General features: G+C 49.3%; 1 protein-coding gene across 3 annotated transcripts in view; it reads right to left on the bottom strand.

Annotated features, from left to right (window-relative positions):
* Nucleotides 1-18,039, bottom strand: part of DIP2C (disco interacting protein 2 homolog C) — a 339,643-nt gene extending 321,604 nt beyond the window's left edge. The window contains exon 1 of one of the 3 annotated variants that reach the window (XM_033102147.1): nt 17,841-17,925. In XM_033102147.1, the coding sequence (XP_032958038.1) occupies nt 17,841-17,925 (85 nt within the window). Of the gene's footprint in view, nt 1-17,840 lie in introns of all 3 variants that reach the window. The other 2 variants (XM_033102149.1, XM_033102148.1) reach the window with 2 other exon arrangements.
* Nucleotides 18,040-18,615: the final 576 nt, after the last annotated feature.

An 18,615-nucleotide genomic window follows, 5' to 3' on the forward strand; every position in this document is an offset into this window, starting at 1 on the left:
ATGCCCGGCCTCAAACCTGCACCCTCTCTTCCTGCATCTCCCAAATCCATCACTCGTGTTCTCTCTCTCTGTCTCTCTGCCTCCCTCTGTCTATGTCTGTCTCTCTCTCTCCCACCCCGCAGCACACACACACCCCCTTCCTTCTCTCTCCTCTTCCCACCTGGCCCCTCAGACTTTCACCATCACCAGGCCTGTGGAAGCGAGCTCACCCCGGCCTGTCCTTGCCCCAGCAGGCTGCCCAGCCTCGAGCAGCTCATGACCCCCTCCAGAGACCCTGTGACTCCCCCGTAACCTGAGAGTGGAGGGAGTCCAGGTCCTGGGCTCAGTCGTGTCCACACACATTTCATCCCCACAGAGGTTATAAGCGACACACCTGCATCCGCTGCTGGGCCCCCAGCCCCTCCTACAAACGCTGTGTGGGCCATCCACATACTTTTTACATTTTAATTGAATGTACATTCTTTTTTAAAAAAACCAACTATGCTGATGAGAATCGTGACACTGCCAGAGAAAGTCAACTGCTGCAAAACCAGAGCCCCCCTCACTCAGCCCCCGGCCCCGCCCTGCCGCAGGCTGTCTGCACCACAGCTGCACCCCTGCACGGCAGCCACCTCCCCCCAGCTGCACTGCACATGACCTTGAAGCAGGTGTGTGCGCCCAAACTGGTTCATGCCGGTTCTACCTGAAGACTTAAGATGATAAAATACAACTCCAAAGAGAGTAGCTGACTCCACGAAACTAAGTGGAATGTGTTGCAAAGACTTGGTATAGGGAAACATTCTTTTAATTTTTTTAATTAAAAAAATTGTCTTCAAATTAGGTGTGGGTAAAGCAATGAAGATATTATGGGACATAATAATGTCTTAAATCTGAGACTCCAAACTCAGACCATCTGTCAAGCATTTCCTTGTTCCCTTTTAGAGCAGTGGAAACTGGCAGTGATGGATGGGACACGGGGTCAAGTGGCCAGAGCCCCCAATAGGAGAAGCAGCGGTGAGAGGACGCCGGTCACGTGCGGAGGGCCGCCGCTGCACAGGTGTCACTGAGCCCCCGGTTCCTGCTCAGGCCACGTCAGTTACCTGCACACAGCGACTCTGATCCCATCACACTTGGCTCCGCCCGTCTAGGAAACCGCTGGGTCTCCCGGACCCAAGAAATTCATCCTAACATTTCTGCCTTGGTGTGTGTTCTCCATTTTTCTTTTTACTTCCCTTTAACTTCAGGTGACTTATACAGTACACGTGCATATTCTGTGCTCTAATGCTCCATGCTTGTGACCTTGATTTCATTATTAACTTCATTCTATAACCAAAATAACAAAGGAAGGGGGCAAAGAAATAATACTGCAATCTACAGCAAGATCTGTAACTGTACAAGTCCAATACTAGCGTCACCTAGTTGGGAAAATATTTTTAACAATCCAGAAACTTCACATAGAAACACTAAATGAAATAAGTACAGTATATGAGTTAGTTTTTCCAAAGAAAAATAAAAGACGGAGCTATTGGCAGGATTCTGAGTTCTCACCAACGGAAGGCTTGGAGAGTCATGTTTTTACCCCCAGGCTCCAGGCGCACCTGTCAGGTGAAATGCTGCCCATGGACACCACAGCCCGAAAAGGGACCTGACACAGCTCCCTCAGTAGCAGCTTCCATAAAAACCATTGGCCATGAGAACCAGGCAAAATGTAGGAGACGAAAACAAACACAAGAGCTGAGCTTTCCTCGTCCAGGACCAAGGCCCCGAATGCACCATGGATCTTCCCCGGGACTGGTGCAAGCACCCCTTGGCGTTACCTGCTCCACAGGTGACTAATCGGGGGGCTTCACAGAGCCCTTCCCCCCTCCACAGAGGGTCACCCTCAAGGGTCCTGGTGTGGTGCTTGGGCTTTTAAGGGCTCGCAGTCACAGGGGGGACACTGGGCCAGTGGGGGCGTCGTCACTGTACACACCGACTGTGGGTCCCTTCTCATCTGCCTTAATGGGGGGGGCTAATAAAAGTTCACATAACATAATTCTGAATTTCAGTTGTCTTCAAACTGGCTTTCTAGAAACAATCATCCCTTTAGTACATCCTGGGAAAGCTGACAATAAAGCACGGGACACCATTATCTCCCTCCAAATGTTGACAAAACCCAGAGTCAGGACTAAGTCAGAATTTCCTGCCTCCTACTTCTTTTCCACTCTGATACCCTTACACGAAGTAACATATGATTAACTTCACATGAGTGGGAGAAGCCACTGGCTCCCAATGGCTGGCCAGCTGCACTGGAATCGCTTGCAGACACTACCTTAACCAACCCTGTGATTCTGAAGGTGGCCTCGCGGCTGGAAATCAGTTTCCCACATGATTGCAATATATGGCCAGGTTTCTACATGGCAGGAAAGCACAAACAAGTGGTAAAACAGAGCTAAGGTCCATGTGGTGGCCTGAGTTTGCCCACACCTATTCAAAGTTTCAAGAGCAATGACAGTGGCCACTGAACTGGCTTTCTGCAGATGGCCAGCGGGGAAGTGCCCTGGACCCCACAGCTGCCTGGGTTTGAACAGCAGGCTGCACAGGGAGTTGGGGAGGGCAGCTGCGGAAGGTGCCTTTGTTAAGATGCAAGGTCACAGCCGCGGGCTCCCCAGGGCACCCCTCCCCCCACATGCATGCCACCCAAGAAGCACTGCTCCCCACACTGGAAGCAGACAATGGGCTCAGGCCCCAGGGAAAAATTCACAAGGAAACATCAGGCGGGAAGATACACAGATTGGCCTCAATCGTGGGGACAGGACAAGGGAACGAACGGGTCAGTTAGAATAAAAGTGGTAACTTGTGATGACCAACTGTTGTCTTGTTTCATGTTGCCAACATTTGCATTATTATTTCAGAAGATTTTATACTGTAAATCATCATTTTCATTCTATGGAACGCAAAAGCTCTTTGTTTAAGAAAACATATGGAAACTTGTCAAGGGAAGGGACAATGTGCTCAACACTAATCTCTCCCAAAGAAAGACTCCAGTGACAGCGCTCGGTGCCTTCTGAGCACAGCCGAACTTCCTGCTTACAAAAGTGGGATTATAACGCACCGTGCTCTGCAATGAGCAAGCCTCTCAGGAACAGTGCTGTCTGATTATCAGTCATGGGGGAAAAGTGGTCACTGCGGTGTGAGGAAGGTGACCGACACTTGTGCTGGGACCCAGTTGAACTGGTCTCAGAGGGTAAATACCCCGGGCAGTTAGGAGACAGGCTCCAGTGCGGAGCAGAGCCTGAGGGAAGATGAGCCTGTGGGGTGGGCACGACTGGTGCAGAGGAGGTGGGGGATCCTGGCAAAGAGGTGCAGGATGTATGGGAATGGGGGGGGGGAGCCCAGCAGGAGGCTGCTGGTCACCATTCAGTCTTCCTCTCACACTCGGAAACAAGGCAAAGGTCTATGCCACTTGCTGCCCTTTTGCATTTTATAGACTCGGAAATATTTGTCTGTCAAGTATTACTAAGCTAAATGGCTCACCTATGTGGCCATATTAACCCTGTATGTCGCTGCACTGCTGGGCCCTCACTCACCAGGGACCCCTCAACCACCCTACCTGGAAGGCTGCCCTGCCACTCACTCTGCTAACAATACAGCAAATCAACAGCAACGCCAGGAAAATACTCGTTCTTTCCCAGTACAGGAGAACCTAAAACGTAGGTGTACGCGTCCTAACTAGAAGCAGACACACAAAGGGTGTTGTGTTCTCTGATCATAAGAACAGGTCTTTCTTTCACAGCTTAGGTAACTGAAGGTGCTCGCCTGCTGCTCCCAGGGTCACAGCGGCAGAGTTGCTGGGGAGCCTTCCCCAGAGGGTGTCCTGGGCACCAGAACCCTCCACCTTTCACTGCCAGCAGGGGTGAAGCCGCTGCGGTGAGAGCATCCCGCCTGTGCAGGAGCTTCCACTTCCCGCTAACCCTACAGTGGGCTGAGGGGGAAGACCGGCAGCAGAAAAAAAAGGAAACTAGTCAGAAGGTAACAGGCTCTGAGGCCTGAGGGGGTGGGGGGTGGCCCCCAGGGAGGCAGAGCTTAGGGCTGAGCCTGGGGGTGCACGTCACCCCCACACCACACCCCACTGCTTCCTGAGCTCCAGAGGGCTCAGTGCACCAAGACGGGGGAGGGCAGTGTGGACCCCACTGTGGACCACACACGGCACACACTCACATGGCACACACAGTGCATATACTCACACATACATGGCACACACGGCACATTCACACACACAAAAAACCTGAAGAGCTCTGCTTGCTTCTCGTTCGTGCCGCACCCCCTACCCCCACCCTGGGAGTGCTGGCAAGGAAGCCAAGTGTGCTGGACCAAGAGGGGACACTGCTGCCTGGTGCTGCCATTGACAGGTGCCCTTCAACAAGTCGCCACACCTCCCACTTCCATACACTTGCTCAGAAATTGGGAAGGTCAAATAAGGTCACCTCTAAGGGTAGGGCCTCCTACTCAGAGTCTAACTTTCTTCTCAAAATCAGAGTGTGGAAAGTCACACGTCACCGTTACACGGTCACTCCACTAGACAGGAGGGACACTGAGGTGAAAGCAAAGGACAATCACCGACATGTGCCTCTGAAAACCAGGGAAGGCCCAGATGCCCGGCGCCCCATGCCCCCCCCAAACCCGCCGGGCTGAAGGACGGGGTCAGGATACCTCGCCCAGAAAACAGGCGCCCGCAGACAGCATTGGCCAGCCACTGAGTGAGGCGCTACAGCTGGCACAGCTGGCCTCCGCCCCTCTGCAAAGTTGGGGACCCTGGCCTCCGCCCACAGCCCGGCCCCTGCAGCCCCCAGAGGCTCCTCCACTGAACTCAGAGCTCCGCTTGCTGAGGTCACTCATCCCGCGTTCCGCATGGACTCGATTAGCTGTCTTTTCCATCAGCACTAACTTCCCCACAGCCATTGTCCCGTCCCCTTCTGGATTATAAAAACGTCTGTCACCACTCCTGTGGACTGGGATACGGAGCCTAGCTCAAAAAACTGCTGATGAAATAAATGCTTCAGGAAAGCAGACAATCCAAAAGCTTTCACACAGCAAAAGCAACCTCTGCCTACCTCTGGAATTACATAGAACTGTACTGATTCTATTTGAGGAGAAGTTTGCACACACACACTTCCCCCTGTGCACACAGCACCACTTACACGGCAGCTGTTTGTTAATACTATTACGTAGTAAACAACAAACAGTATGGACAACCTATTCAATTTACATCTCCAGAGAGCATTTTTATTGCTAAAGTAGTTTACCTCCTTAAAATTAGCAAATGTCTCCTTTAGGAAGCATAGAAATTCTTAACAAAAAACAATATACCACAGCCTTCAAGGTCTGACAAAGCCAGCCGCTTCTGTCAGAAGGGCCTCCACACCCAAAGCTAACATGTTCCAGTTTTCAGCTGCTGTTCAGATTAAAGCACCTTTGTGTTCTGCCTGTGACTTGTAGTAACACTGCCCATATTTTGCCATACAGTATGCCCTCCCACGTGAGATCCCCCAAAGGCCAGGGTCCTCAGGGTCACTAATCACGGTAACAAAACACAGTCCACACTCAAATGCCAGGGAAGGGTGCCCACATGGCAGCGTGACTTACAGAGCTCTGTGTAACCACCATGCACACGGCCAGTGTTGAAACAGGCATCGGCTGGTGGAGTCCTCAATGAGACACAAAAAGGTCAGCCAAAACACCCTGGGAAAGAGGTGAAAACTGTCCACAGACAGTCCACAAAACAGGTGACACCTGGGCAACTGAAATTTGTTTAGAGCGGTCTCATTCAAAAGAAAAGCTCCTTCCCACAGGGTGTGGGAAGGTCACAGCAGGCAGGACCCCCCCACACCCCAGGTACTAAGGGCCCCTGAGTCAGAAAGACAAAACAGAATAAAAGATGGAGAGAGAGGAAGGAAAGAACACGGGAGAAATGGTGACCGACGAAGGATCTTAGAATTTAGAACAAAGTGGAAAATGTAAATGAAATACGTGACCATGGCTAGCATCTCATAAAAACCAAGAGTTGGTCTAAGTTACAAGTAACATTAATGCTTTCAACTGAGCCTACAATCGATCTCTGGAAATGCTCTATATTAGGAGGATAAATCGAAAAATAAAATTAATTCACAATGCAGTGTAATGATTCAGTCATGGGAAACCAAATTAATATAATCCACTGAAAATCAAATTGTATCTTTTTAGAAGTAGATAATATTATGCAGTCAGAGGGCAGCTTTAGATTTAAAATACTTAAGCTGGCAAAGGACTTTGTTTCCGTTAATCCTGACAACTGTGACCCTGGCTAGGCCAGGACTGAGTGGCTTTCTCAGTTGATATGATCTGAAGACAGAATTAATATTCCATGTTTTTTGTGGAAGCGACTTGTGTGACTTCCAGTATCGCTCCACTTTTTCAACCAAGTCCATGATAAATGCAGAGTACACAAAACCATCTTTGTTCTGGATTTATGTATTTAATGCAACAGGAAAAGTCCTCGGGTTCCTGATCCTAGAATACATCTCTATCAGGGAGGGCTACACGCTCTCTGACTGAGGAAGTGGACGCTGCACGTCCAAAACCCACACGCAAAAGGCCCAGATGAGAGGAAGATGCATCTCACACACATGCGCATGCACACACACACACACACACACATACACACACACGGATAATTACCATCTTGGATACATGGATTCAAAAATCTGGCGCAAACGGGAATAATCACGGAATAGGGAAGGTGCAGACTGGTGAGAATATTCTAGACACAGCATCCCATGATGGCCACATCACACAAAAATCTTATCCGTGTTACACACGGTCGTTCCTGTCAACTTTACCCAGATTAAGATTTTTTTATTTACTTAAAGGAAAGGAAACTATCAGATTTGTCCTAACAAAATCCCCTAATCACTAGATTATTCTCACAATTATGAGTAATCACTAAATATCTTCCTCTCAAGGATCTAAAAATTAAAATAGGACCACAAAACAAAGCAGCAATCCCAACAACTTTCTTAAGCAGACCATAGTTATGAAAATAAAGTATCTTATTTGATACTGCAAGCCCCTAAAATGTCCTTCACAGAACTGCGTACAGACACACTCAGGGACACTGCAGCGTGGCCCCCACCACGCGGCACAGTGAGCCGAAATCTTCCTGCTGCTAGGAGGGTCCTGCTTTCCATTTGAAAAAATACGATATCTGTGAGACAATAAAACGAGGTTGCCTGGACCAATAATGGCTGGTAATCAATTCGACTGTTGTATCAGGTGGAAAAAATATATTATTTAGGATACAGGAAAGTAAATAGGTAAAAAAAGAAAGAAAGAAAGAAAGAAAGAAAGAAAGAAAGAAAGAAAGAAAGAAAGAAAGAAAGAAAGAAAGAAGAGAAAAATTACATATACTATGAAACTTGGCATCTCTTAAAAAATTCTGTATCCTGTTTTGATCTGCCTAACTTACTGCACAAGGGTGAGTCACGTGTTGGGAAAGCCATCACCTAAAAAGCAGGTGGCAGCAGTGTCAGAAAGAGCCCAAGTGAAAGCAGATGGATGACTGGACCCAGCGCTCGCCCTGTGGCCTGGGCTAGCTCTCGGAACACTTTCCTTCTTCTGTGAGACAAATGTCATTTTGCTCGGGTCATATAAGTGCTAAAAGGTAATACATGTAAGACGCCTACGGCATCATGGCCCACGCAATGGGTATCAGTGAGTGGTGACTGCAAACATGTTGGAGCCTCTTCCAACATGGACGAGGACAGACCTTTGTTCACAGCAAAACAGTGGTGTATTTGAAACATCTGGTTTAAAGGTGAATGTTAGCACCATCCATTCCCATGGAAACGACGCCAGTTCTCTGAGAACCAGAGGGGAGAATGGGTCACGTGCATTAGATGTGGGCCCGTCCCTGCAACTGGATGCAAGGGAAAGCACCCCCGTCCAACTGACTGCCCCTGAGTGATGGGTGGCTGCTTAAACACAAGGGTCATTGTCCTGGTCAGGGACAGGGAAGCTTTGACAAAGGTCACTCTCTTCTGACAGAGACGCTAATGAGGTGATTCTTGGAATCTCAATTAGAATATTTTTCCCAGAAAGAACACAACCAAGAATTATCAGCACTGCCTCTTGACCAAAATGATTACGATTTCTGATAAAACCATACCAGATCCAGCCTCTTGACTGGAAAGGATGCAGCCCAGAAAAGTTACCCCAAGGGGCTGCATTTCTTTATCTTCCACAAGAAACACAGGAAATTCTCAGGCACAGAAATTCCATGTTTCCCTGAAAATAAGACCTAGCCGGACCATCAGCTCTAATGCATATTTTGGAGCAAAAATAAATATAAGACCTGGTCTTATATATTGTATGATATGATATGATATGATGTAAGACTGGGCTTATATAAGACCCAGTATTATATTGTATTGTATTGTATTATATTATATTATATTACATTATGTCATATTATATTATATTATGTAGTACATTATATAAGACCCGGTCTTATATAAGGCCGGGTCTTATATTAAAATAAGACCGGATCTTATATTAATTTTTGCTCCAAAAGACACATTAGAGCTGATGGTCCGGCCGGGTCTTATTTTGGGGAGACACAGTACAAGGCAGCATGCAATCATAAGGTTTATTTTATATATTTGTTTCAGGAAATGCTAGTGTTCCAAATATTGCTCCCCATTCCACATTCTTTCAAGAATCAATCAGTTATCACAGCTGCCCTAGGATCCCATTGATACAGTCAGCCCTGGGAGCTTCTCAACCAGATCTTGAAGGGCAGGGCCACCCAAGGACTGCTCCACCCCCGCCATCCTCTGCCCACCTTCCTTCCCGGAGGCCTCAGCCTCGCTCTCCTGCCCGCACAGAGAGAGAACAGAGCATGGCACTTTCTGAAAAGCCCCTGCTTATTTACACACTTTCTATCGAAGGTGGATTTCATTCAAAATCCTATGTGTGTCAAACACTAAACAAGTCATCAAGGAAGCAAGACAAATCAAGGCTACTTCCTGCCCTGTGTCCTCATAACAGGGAATTTAAAATACCAACAGGCAAAAATCCCTCACTAGTATGAGATCTGAACAGTAATGCATCACCATCTACAGAGCAAACAAAAACGAATTTTACTTCCTTTTCACATTAATTTGTGTACAAGTTAACTAACGAAAAAGTCTCAATGTCTGGACTCTGATTTTAGCAGCAAAATAACCCCAAGCACTATTTCTCACTTGGCCATGTAAACGTCATGGTTCGTGGGAGAGGGCCAGGCAACAGGAGCTAAAAGCAAAATGAAACAATAAACCCACCAGACATAGCAGTTGTACTTTTACCAAATTGACACAGCTCTGCAACCCAACCCAGGGCAAGAGGGAACATTACAATGCATATTAGAGGCACTAGTAACAAAATTTCAACCCTGGTAAATGGATACCTTATTTCCTTAGGTGTATATTAATGACTTCAGTTTAATGGAATCTGCCCTGTATTAAATAACTCCTTAAAGATTACTTTGTATTACTAAATCTCAACAGCTTTTAAGCATCCATTATATTTGCCCAAATAAATAAGAAAAGATGTTTTCAAAGCCTGATAATGCTCACTTAAGAATCTAGCATATTACTCTTAAATAGTTATTATACATAATTGAAGCCATAACTTCTGCGAACCATTAAGTTCACATGGGGGTGGGGCTTAAAACTCTCTCTTGCTTTTATTTTAAAAGAAGAAGGTTATGAGAGTCAATAAGGAAAAGATCCCACTCACACTCACAAACCCAAAGGTGCTCAACCCGAGAGACTGCCAGGGGGATGGATCGTAAGGATAAAGCCCCAGCACGTCCCAGGTGTTTGGCGAGTTGGGGACAGGCCTCAGGCCACATGGCCAGAGCAAGCCCCTGCCCATATGGCGGACAGGCTCTGCGCAGGGCGTGGCCTGGCCTCTCAGAACTGTCCCGGCTTGCATCATCCCACCTGTACAGGCCATCAGCCAGCATCCATGTGCACACATCACCAGACATGGGGACATGACAAGAAGGGGTGTCAGCTCGGCCTCTCCCCACACACACTGATGGCTGAGGACCACGCACATCCAGAGGAAGACATTCCAGAGTCACAGCCAGTGGACTTCTGCACTTCATTGTCAGTTAGCAGACAGAAGAGGGAACACTACAGAAGACATGGGGCAGCTCCTCCAGCAAACTTGGAAAGAACTCTGATAGGAGGTTCCAATGCAGTCCTGAGGTATGCCAGAACAAGAGCCTATATAGGATATCCTGCCCAGATACACCTGCAGCAGGACCTAAACAGGAGATCCTGCCCAGAGATGCCAATCCTTCCCCAACTTTCCTCTTGAAAGCGGAAAGAAGATAAAAAGAGGGGCTTCCATTGACTCAAAGACACCACCAGGAAGAAACAAGTTTTGTCTTAAAAAAAAACAAAAAGGCGCCATCGCTGTGAAATCCTCCCAGTATGCAATAAGTGGTCAGGTAAGCCTAGGTAAAAGCGCTTCCCACATCCTGCCTGCACCTTGAGAGGGCTCTTCCTCCCCTTCCTTTCTCCTAAGGCAGCTCCTACAGTCACTGTAACCCCAAATCACCCGCATAACCGGGGGCAAGGGGAGCACCAGGAGTAGGAAATAAGGGAGCTTACCCAGCACCTGAGAGGAAAAGAGCGGAAGTGGGTGTTAACCAGGCATGCACGGTGACATTCAGGACCACCTGACAGCTAAGGAAACTGAGGCTGGAGAGACGAGTGAGCTCAAGATGACGCGGTGAGTGGCGGGACCAGCAGAGCCCTGACACACTGTCTGATGTATGAAAAGCAGGGGCCGGCCCGGTGGCTCAGGCGGTTAGAGCTCTATGCTCCTAACTCTGAAGGCTGCCAGTTCGGTTCCCACATGGGCCAGTGTCCTCTCAACCATGAGAGGTGTCCTCTCAACCACAAGGTTGTCGGTTCGAGTCCCGCAAGGGATGGTGGGCAGCGCTCCCTGCAACTAGCAACGGCAACTGGACCTGGAGCTGAGCTGCGCCCTCCACAACTAAGACTGAAAGGACAACAACTTGAAGCTGAACGGCACCCTCCACAACTAAGATTGAAAGGACAAAAACTTGACTTGGGAAAAAGTCCTGGAAGTACACACTGTTCCCAATAAAGTCCTGTGCCCCTTCCCCAGTAAAATCTTTAAAAAAAAAAAAAAAAAAAAGGCAGGAAGAGGGCTTCTCAATGGATCAGACCTTCAGCCCAGAGAAATCTCAAGGCCCTCCCATGAATCCCAGCAAATAGGAATTAGAAAAAAACCCAAAGAGATTCGAGAAGCACGGCCCACAAGCTGAAAATGTCCTTTGGTACTTAAAGTCCCCAGGCACTAAACTCCAGGCCCCTCGAGCTGACGGCTCCTAAGTGAACCTGTCCTCTCTGAAGCACTTAGCCACCTAAAAGATTTCATCCGCTCCTCTCCCCTGACAGTACCAGGCTGTGCCACTGCTCAGAAACACCTGACACCCTTACAGGACGCCTCCTAAGCTACGTGTGCTCAGCATACGGGGAACCAGAACACGCCCAGAACCAGCCGTGCTCTAACTGCAACGTACCAGAGCAGCTCTGTCCTGCTGATGAAGATGGCCGATGCTTCCAGTACGGCTCCGGCTCTAGTCTACAGTTCCATTTTCATCGCAGGTAAACTGGCCTGCAAATCTGTTTTGCGCAGGAAGCACGCCTTGATGCGTCCTCAGGAGACAGTCAAGGTGCCATCTTCATCTTTATGGGAAGTGAATTCCAGCTTGGTGACAAAGGGAACTGGAGACTATGCAAGGATTCAAAGTAGATTCTCCCGCTTTTCCTGAGAGTGACAAAGTCAAGGAACCAGGCTCCTTGTCCAGGCGAGGGAGTGGCTGCAGCAAATCCACAAATGCCTCTGGGGAATGTCAGACAGTTCACCTACCCAGGGCCTCTCTTCTCCCTAAAGCTTTATCTGTTTTATTAGCTCTTGGCACATGGCAAGCAACAGTCATAAGACGCCTGGTCCGAACGCAAGCAGAATCACTCCTATGACTTTAAGACAAGTTTCTCTCTGCGAAGGACTGAGTGTCTAGAAGACAGGTCAGACGGGGAGGCCTCCCTCCCTCCCGTGGTGTCAATCTTTTCATTAGGACACAGAAACAGTTCCAACCTAATAAGCAAAAAAAGGTTTAAAACAGCAGCCCTCAAGGAAAAGGTCTGTTTTGCCTACTACCGTGTTTCCCGAAAATAAGACCAATCCCGAAAATAAGCCCTAGCATGATTTTTAATAAGACATCCCCTGAAAATAAGTCCCAATGCGTCTTTTGGAGCAAAACTTAATATACGACCAGGTCTTATTTTCGGGGAAACACGGTACCTACCAGTCAGAGTCCGCCATTCCTCACCAGCTTGGATAGTTTTCATCCCTGATTCTTCGTACCTGCTATACAAAGTGCCTGAGTAAAGAACTCTCTCAATGTGTAGCTCACACAGTACAGGGAGCCCATTTTCCTACAGAAGATAGCAACAGAATATTCAAAAAGTAGAATTCAAAACAGAATCCAACAGAACTCAAAAAAACTAAACAGCAACTCCTCCCCCGCAAAAAAAAAGACTACTCGTAATTTTGACCTTGACAACTCAGCATCTTCGCATTCTCCCACTTCATTTGTTAAAATGAATAACCCAAGGGTCCAGAAGAGAAAAGGGCAGAATCCACGTGCTCAGAGGGCAGGAACCCCGTTTCTTGTCACACTGGTCCGGTACCCCACCCCACACTGGCTGGGACCCCCCGTTTGCCTCTCCTCAGGAACAAATGGGTACGATTCCTTAAGGTTTTGACCCTCCTAGCACAAAGAACAGAGAGCAGTGCCGACCACCATAGGTCACCTTTGTACAGCACACAAATCACAAAAGACAGAAAAGGTCAGCAAGCCTGAAAGTAGATGTGTGCAGAGAGACTGAAGGGTAGGAGGAGCCCAAAGCCCAGAGAAGCAGCCGGAAACCCACTGCGTCACCGAGGTGCCGTTCACGTTCATCCATTGAAATGTCCCCTATTCCCAGGACAAATACGGAAGTGCAAAATCAAATTAAGTCACTGCAACCAAGGGTTTGTTGTTTTTTAAGGTGCCTAAATAATTGTGAGAAGAACTAGAAATGAACTTAATAATACAACTAAGATTTGGACCAGTGAGTCAGTCCACACACATGACATCCAAACGAAGATGAGCGACATATTCTCTGCAATTCAGAAGATGGTACAACTCACCCCTAAATCACTGCTTGAAAAAAAATCAGCTCTAAAAAGAGAAAACCATTTGGAAAAGTCTGGGGGGGAGGAAGTAAAGTGACTCACAGCATCCAGCAGCTTGTAGCCTGAAACCATAACAAGAATATAAAACCCGTGGGCCCAGCTCAAACAAAATAGAGTCGTTCCGGCTCTAACCTCATGAAGTTCAGACCTTAGCACGACGATAGCATTGCAAATACATATCTATGAGCATCTGGCACAATCTTACGGATCTGTGCCTTTAACGTGTGTGCTTACTTTCCTAGCTTCCTGGCTAACTTTGACATCTGTATTTACTCATCAAGAAAAGAACGTTAAATGTAACAATTTTCATAACTCTGAAGAGCTCTCAGAATTCAAGTCCACACATTTCAAATCCTACATATGTCAATGCTGCCATTATATATATATATATATATATATGTTTTTCTCATATATATATATATATATGTATTTTTTTTTTTGAACACAGGTAACAACATTTTAGGTGTCATGCCCATATTCCATGTCATTCGCCAGGATGCTCACAGCTCTGTGTGACAACTTAGAGAAGGATAGAACAAAGTCAGCAAATTTCAGGGCCGATGCTGCGGTCTGATTGCAGCTGCGTGGCTCAGAGCACTACAGGTAGGACCTACTACAGGTAGGACCTACTACAGGTAGGACCTGGCTGAACCTGCTGAGCACTCTCCATCCTCGTCCGTCCCCCCCAGACAACCAATTATCAATGAGACTCTGGAAGGAAATACTGTTTCACACATTTGTCTCCAGCATCAACGGTTTCCTTTCAGGAGGAGAATGTATGCACAGTTGGGGTGGCTCGGCCTCTCTTACTGACTTTGGAAGGTGGGCCTAAGCTTTAAGCTCTGGCACACCTGTTAGCTGTGTAACAATCGGGACCTCCAAGAAAAGCATGGGGGCTAGAAAGGAGGCGAGGGACAGAACATGAGTTTAGAGCTAAGTGTGTCAGTTATCTGGTACCCAACAGCCCTGAAAATGCCACCCCCCAACGTTACAAACCTTTCAAGGAAATTTCTTTAAGATTCTATCCTTTGGTGACAGAAATGCGCAAGATGCTTGTGGACTAGTCATCTGCAATTAAAAAACCAATTATTGGTTCCTTGGCCAACGCAAAGGGCTGATGTTTAAATTAGCACTCACCTTCTTCCACAAGCAGTTCCACACTTGCTAAGATGTTCAGCTGGACCCTGTGATGGAACATAACTAATACTTGGAGTAATCTGCTGTATTAGCAAAACACAGCCTCGACTAAGTAATTCTCAGAAGTTAGGAAGTCAGCGGGCAGGCATATTGCTAACAATGGGTAAAGGATGGCATATGCTTTTTAAAAGCCATCTCTTCTGCAAACACCTGTGAATTTTCACAGGCTATAATATCACAAGGCAATTTCCTTAAGTTCTACCACAGTCAGAATCCAGCCATTCCTGAAAGGGTGGAGAGAGTGTCTTCTGTCGTTGCAAATCAGGTGTGTACATAGCCCCAGAAACAAGCGTCAGTTCACAAGGAAACTTACTGCTCAATTTCAAACAACAAATTAATTTTGCGCGAGTCTGTCTTTACTGAGTAGTTTTCTGTTTCCTTTCTACTTTGCTTGGCATTTCCATTTAAAATGTTTCCTTAAGCCAAACAGTGTTTATTCACTTATTAATAAAATTATTTGAGGGCCGTCTTAAAGCCAAAAAGAAAGACGCACAATTCCAAAAGGCAAGCATGTAGGTGAGAGAAGGGAAGAAAAGCAGTCTAGGAAAAGGAGTGTGGGCCACTCCACCTGGCGTCCTGCAGCAGCCAGCTCACCGGCTGGCTCCCTGCCCGTCTAACACTCATTCCCAAGTATTTGAGCAGACCCACAACCCCTGGCCCGCCACCAACCCTGGCGCTGCCCGTCCCCACGGGAGGGGCCCTCTGCCACATTTCCCCAGAATACTCCATTCTCTGCTGACACGGCTGTTACAGGGGAGAGAAGCTAGCTTTCCCCGGGGAGGGGAGCGCTGGGTAGTAACTGTCAACGGAAAGAAGCACAGAGGCAACCAGCAGAGCAGAGAAGTGAAACCCGAGTTCTGCAGACAATGGCCCAATAAAATAAGCAATATTAGCACCTATGCCAACACCCAGCAGACAGTGCAAACTAGAACGGGGCCACTGCCCACAAATCCAGATATGCAACCGGCAATGGCTGGCAGGCAGCATAGGAACTCGCACAGAAGAGGCCACTCTGTTTTTTCAGTCTATAGTATGTGCGTAAAGTGGAATTGTTTTTCCATTCTCATCTGTAGGAACTCAGCACTAGAAATTCCACATAGGTTTCCACAATATTTCCGGACATTTCCATAAAATGATGAAGGCTAATTTAAAGACTCCTTTCCCTGTGAATCCTGATTGAAGAGAAAATGTGAAAGCAATATACTTAAATAACTCAGCACTGAGAGTGGTTTTAACTTTTTGCTTTGAAAGTGGGTGTGCTGGGGGATTTCGTTCAAAATGTAAAGTTCAAAATGTAAAGAGACATGGAGATTTCTGATACTACTGTTCTTTGCTTTCTCTTAGGCAATGCTGGAAAACAATGGTTCATCTAATTTAAGCCAGTAAAACTACTCTATGGGGTTACAAGTCCTGAAATTCCGTATGACCTTAAAGACTGACTCCATGAACGCAGCCTAGACAAAGCAAGTCAAAGGAGACACAGCCAGGGGGAGGGGGGCATGGAAGGGCTGAGGCTGGGCCAACAACCCTCCCGATCATTCTTCTATTTTTCCGTGTTCAGGCCAGGTCTAGCAAGGTTTATGGAGAAAGAAAACAATAATGTGCTTCCTGCATGCAAACACACACCCCTCTCCCTGCACAGACACTTGGTAAGAAACTCATTCAGCCCTTTTCAAAATCTGTACGACACAAGGTGTTCTCAGAGAATAGGGCTGAGCGCACGTTGGTGTAAAGTGGTTTGGCCATCCACTGGGCAGCAGGAACATAGTACTCACCCTGCAAGAGCCACAGCTGGTGACAGGTGAGTGTCATCTAACAGGTGAGCGCGCCCCAAGTATGCATTCAGAAGTGACCAGAAGCAATGCTCCCAGTGCAGCAAGGGACCAGGACACATGTTCTGAGCACTATCCAATCCCCACGCTGGAGGGGCAGGTGAACCACTCCGTGGAGTTCAGGTGACTCCCGCTTTGCCAACACTGATGAGGTGCTGACACTTGACCTGAGTCTGACGCTGACACAGCAGGAGCCCTTTTTGGGAGACCGTACAACAGTGGTGCCCACAAGAAACGAGCTCCAAGGGCTGGTCAGTGCGGGAGACATCCCCTCCGCACACCGACACACTCAAAGAACTGGGCAGGTCTGCTAACAGACTTCACCCTGCCAGTGCGCTGTCCACAGCGCTCACTTTAGCACCAGCGCAAGTCTAAGTGTTGGGGGTGGGAGGGATGCTGCCTCTGTATGTCCTGCCTCTGGGCCCTCACGTCTTCGGCCAGGGGAGCAGTGTCTGCTCAGCCCCTCCTCCTGCTGCCCGGCTGTTTCACATTACAGAACACGGAGGCCCTGCAGAGCCCAACATGAAACAAGGAAACCATCCATGGACATGTGAAAAGGCAGCTAACACCACACACATCACAGCACCCACGTTTATTCCCTTCTGCGCCCTGCAAGCGTTAAAAAGGAAAACATAAAGTCAGTATGGGCTCCTCCCTGCTGATGAAATTGGCACGAATGAATTTACTTCCTGGCTGCTGGCCCTCCCAAAACCGTTACACACACACACACACACACACACACACACTCTCAAGTTTACCACGCTGCACTGCTCCAAGTAGAAATCTCCATCCCCACCTTGCCACAGCACGTTAGTGGCTTTTCCGGGGTGAGCCCGGTGAACACTAAATATATATTAAACATTAGCATTTTGGAAGTTTCGTGGCTTTTTTTTAAAGACATAGCAAAACACGATTTAAACTTATGACAGTTGAGCACATGACCCCATCATTACGAGCAAATAAGAAACCGTACATAACACTCCATGAAATCACGGTGGCAAATCTGTCACCAATTCCAAATACGAACCGGGGAGCGTGAGGCACGCACGGCACCTGGCCCGAGGGCGGTTTGCGTCTCCCCAGCCTTCGCATCACAACACACACGAACAATAGTAGCACCACCTTCCGCAGCAGGACAGGCCGTTTGAAAGCCAGGATGCCTGGCACCTCGGGGATCAAACCCTTAAGTCCAAGGACAAGTTTCGCATTAGCACAAGGCCAGGGCACCGCAGGCCGAGCGCCGCGGAGACGTCCCCAGCCTGGGCCGCGGGGACAGCGCGCGGACGCGCACAAGGACACGGGCCCGCCAGGCCGGCCGCTCCACCCCGTGCCCCAGGCCCCGCCGCAGCGCAGCCGGGCGGCGACACGCAGCGGCCCGGGCGGAGGCTGCGATATGCACCGCAGGGACCCCACGCCCAGGGGACCCCGCGCCCGCCCGCCCCGCAGCGGCCTCCCAGCGACAGCGCAGCGCGGCCCGGCCGGGCCTGTTACCTTCCGACAGCTCCAGCTCCAGTTCCGCCAGCCGCGCCCGCACCTCCAGTGGCAGCGCCATGCCCTCCAGACTGCGGTCCGCCATCGCGCCGCGCCCGCCTCTTTGTTCCAGGCCGCGGCTCCGCCGCTCCTGCGCCCCGGACCCGCACCGAGCGGCGGCAACCGGCGGGCAGCGCTCCTCCTCCGGCGCCTCCTCCGCGCGGCCCCGCAGGGCGGCCTCGCGCCCGCGCCCCCGCGCGCCCCCGGCCCGGCGCGGTCCCGCCGCTGCTCCGCTGCTCCGCCGGGTGGTCCCCGGTGCGCGCGGCGGCGAGGGCGCGAACGGGGCGGGGGTTGCGGACGGGGGCGCGCACCGGGGACGGGGTTGGGAGTTCTGGGGCGCAGTGAGGGGGGCGCGCCTGCAGCTGGGGCGCGCACCAGGACGGAGGCTATGGGGCGTGGGCTTGCGGGCTGCGCTGGGGGTGGCGGAGGCTGTGTGGTGCGGAGGCGCGCGCCAGGGCGGGGACACGGAGCCCAGGCAGTGCGCGCTCCCGGGGCGTGGGCGCGCGCACCGGCCCAGCGGGCCCGCCCCGCCCCGCCCAGGCCTCGCCTCCCTCTGGCTTAAGGCAAAAAATACCTGCTGGAGCCCTGGCTTAACGCAGAGGTTGAAACTTAAAATGTTGTGGGTCTTCAAGGGCTGATTTTTTTTATTCTGAATAGTTTCTTTTGTGGGGGTGGGGGGGAAGGTAAAAAGACAGCGTGGGCGTGGAGCGAGTACCCGGCTGGAAGTTCCTAACTC

Source organism: Rhinolophus ferrumequinum, unplaced genomic scaffold (assembly GCF_004115265.2).
Source record: "Rhinolophus ferrumequinum isolate MPI-CBG mRhiFer1 unplaced genomic scaffold, mRhiFer1_v1.p scaffold_109_arrow_ctg1, whole genome shotgun sequence".
Taxonomy (NCBI): Eukaryota; Metazoa; Chordata; class Mammalia; order Chiroptera; family Rhinolophidae; genus Rhinolophus; species Rhinolophus ferrumequinum.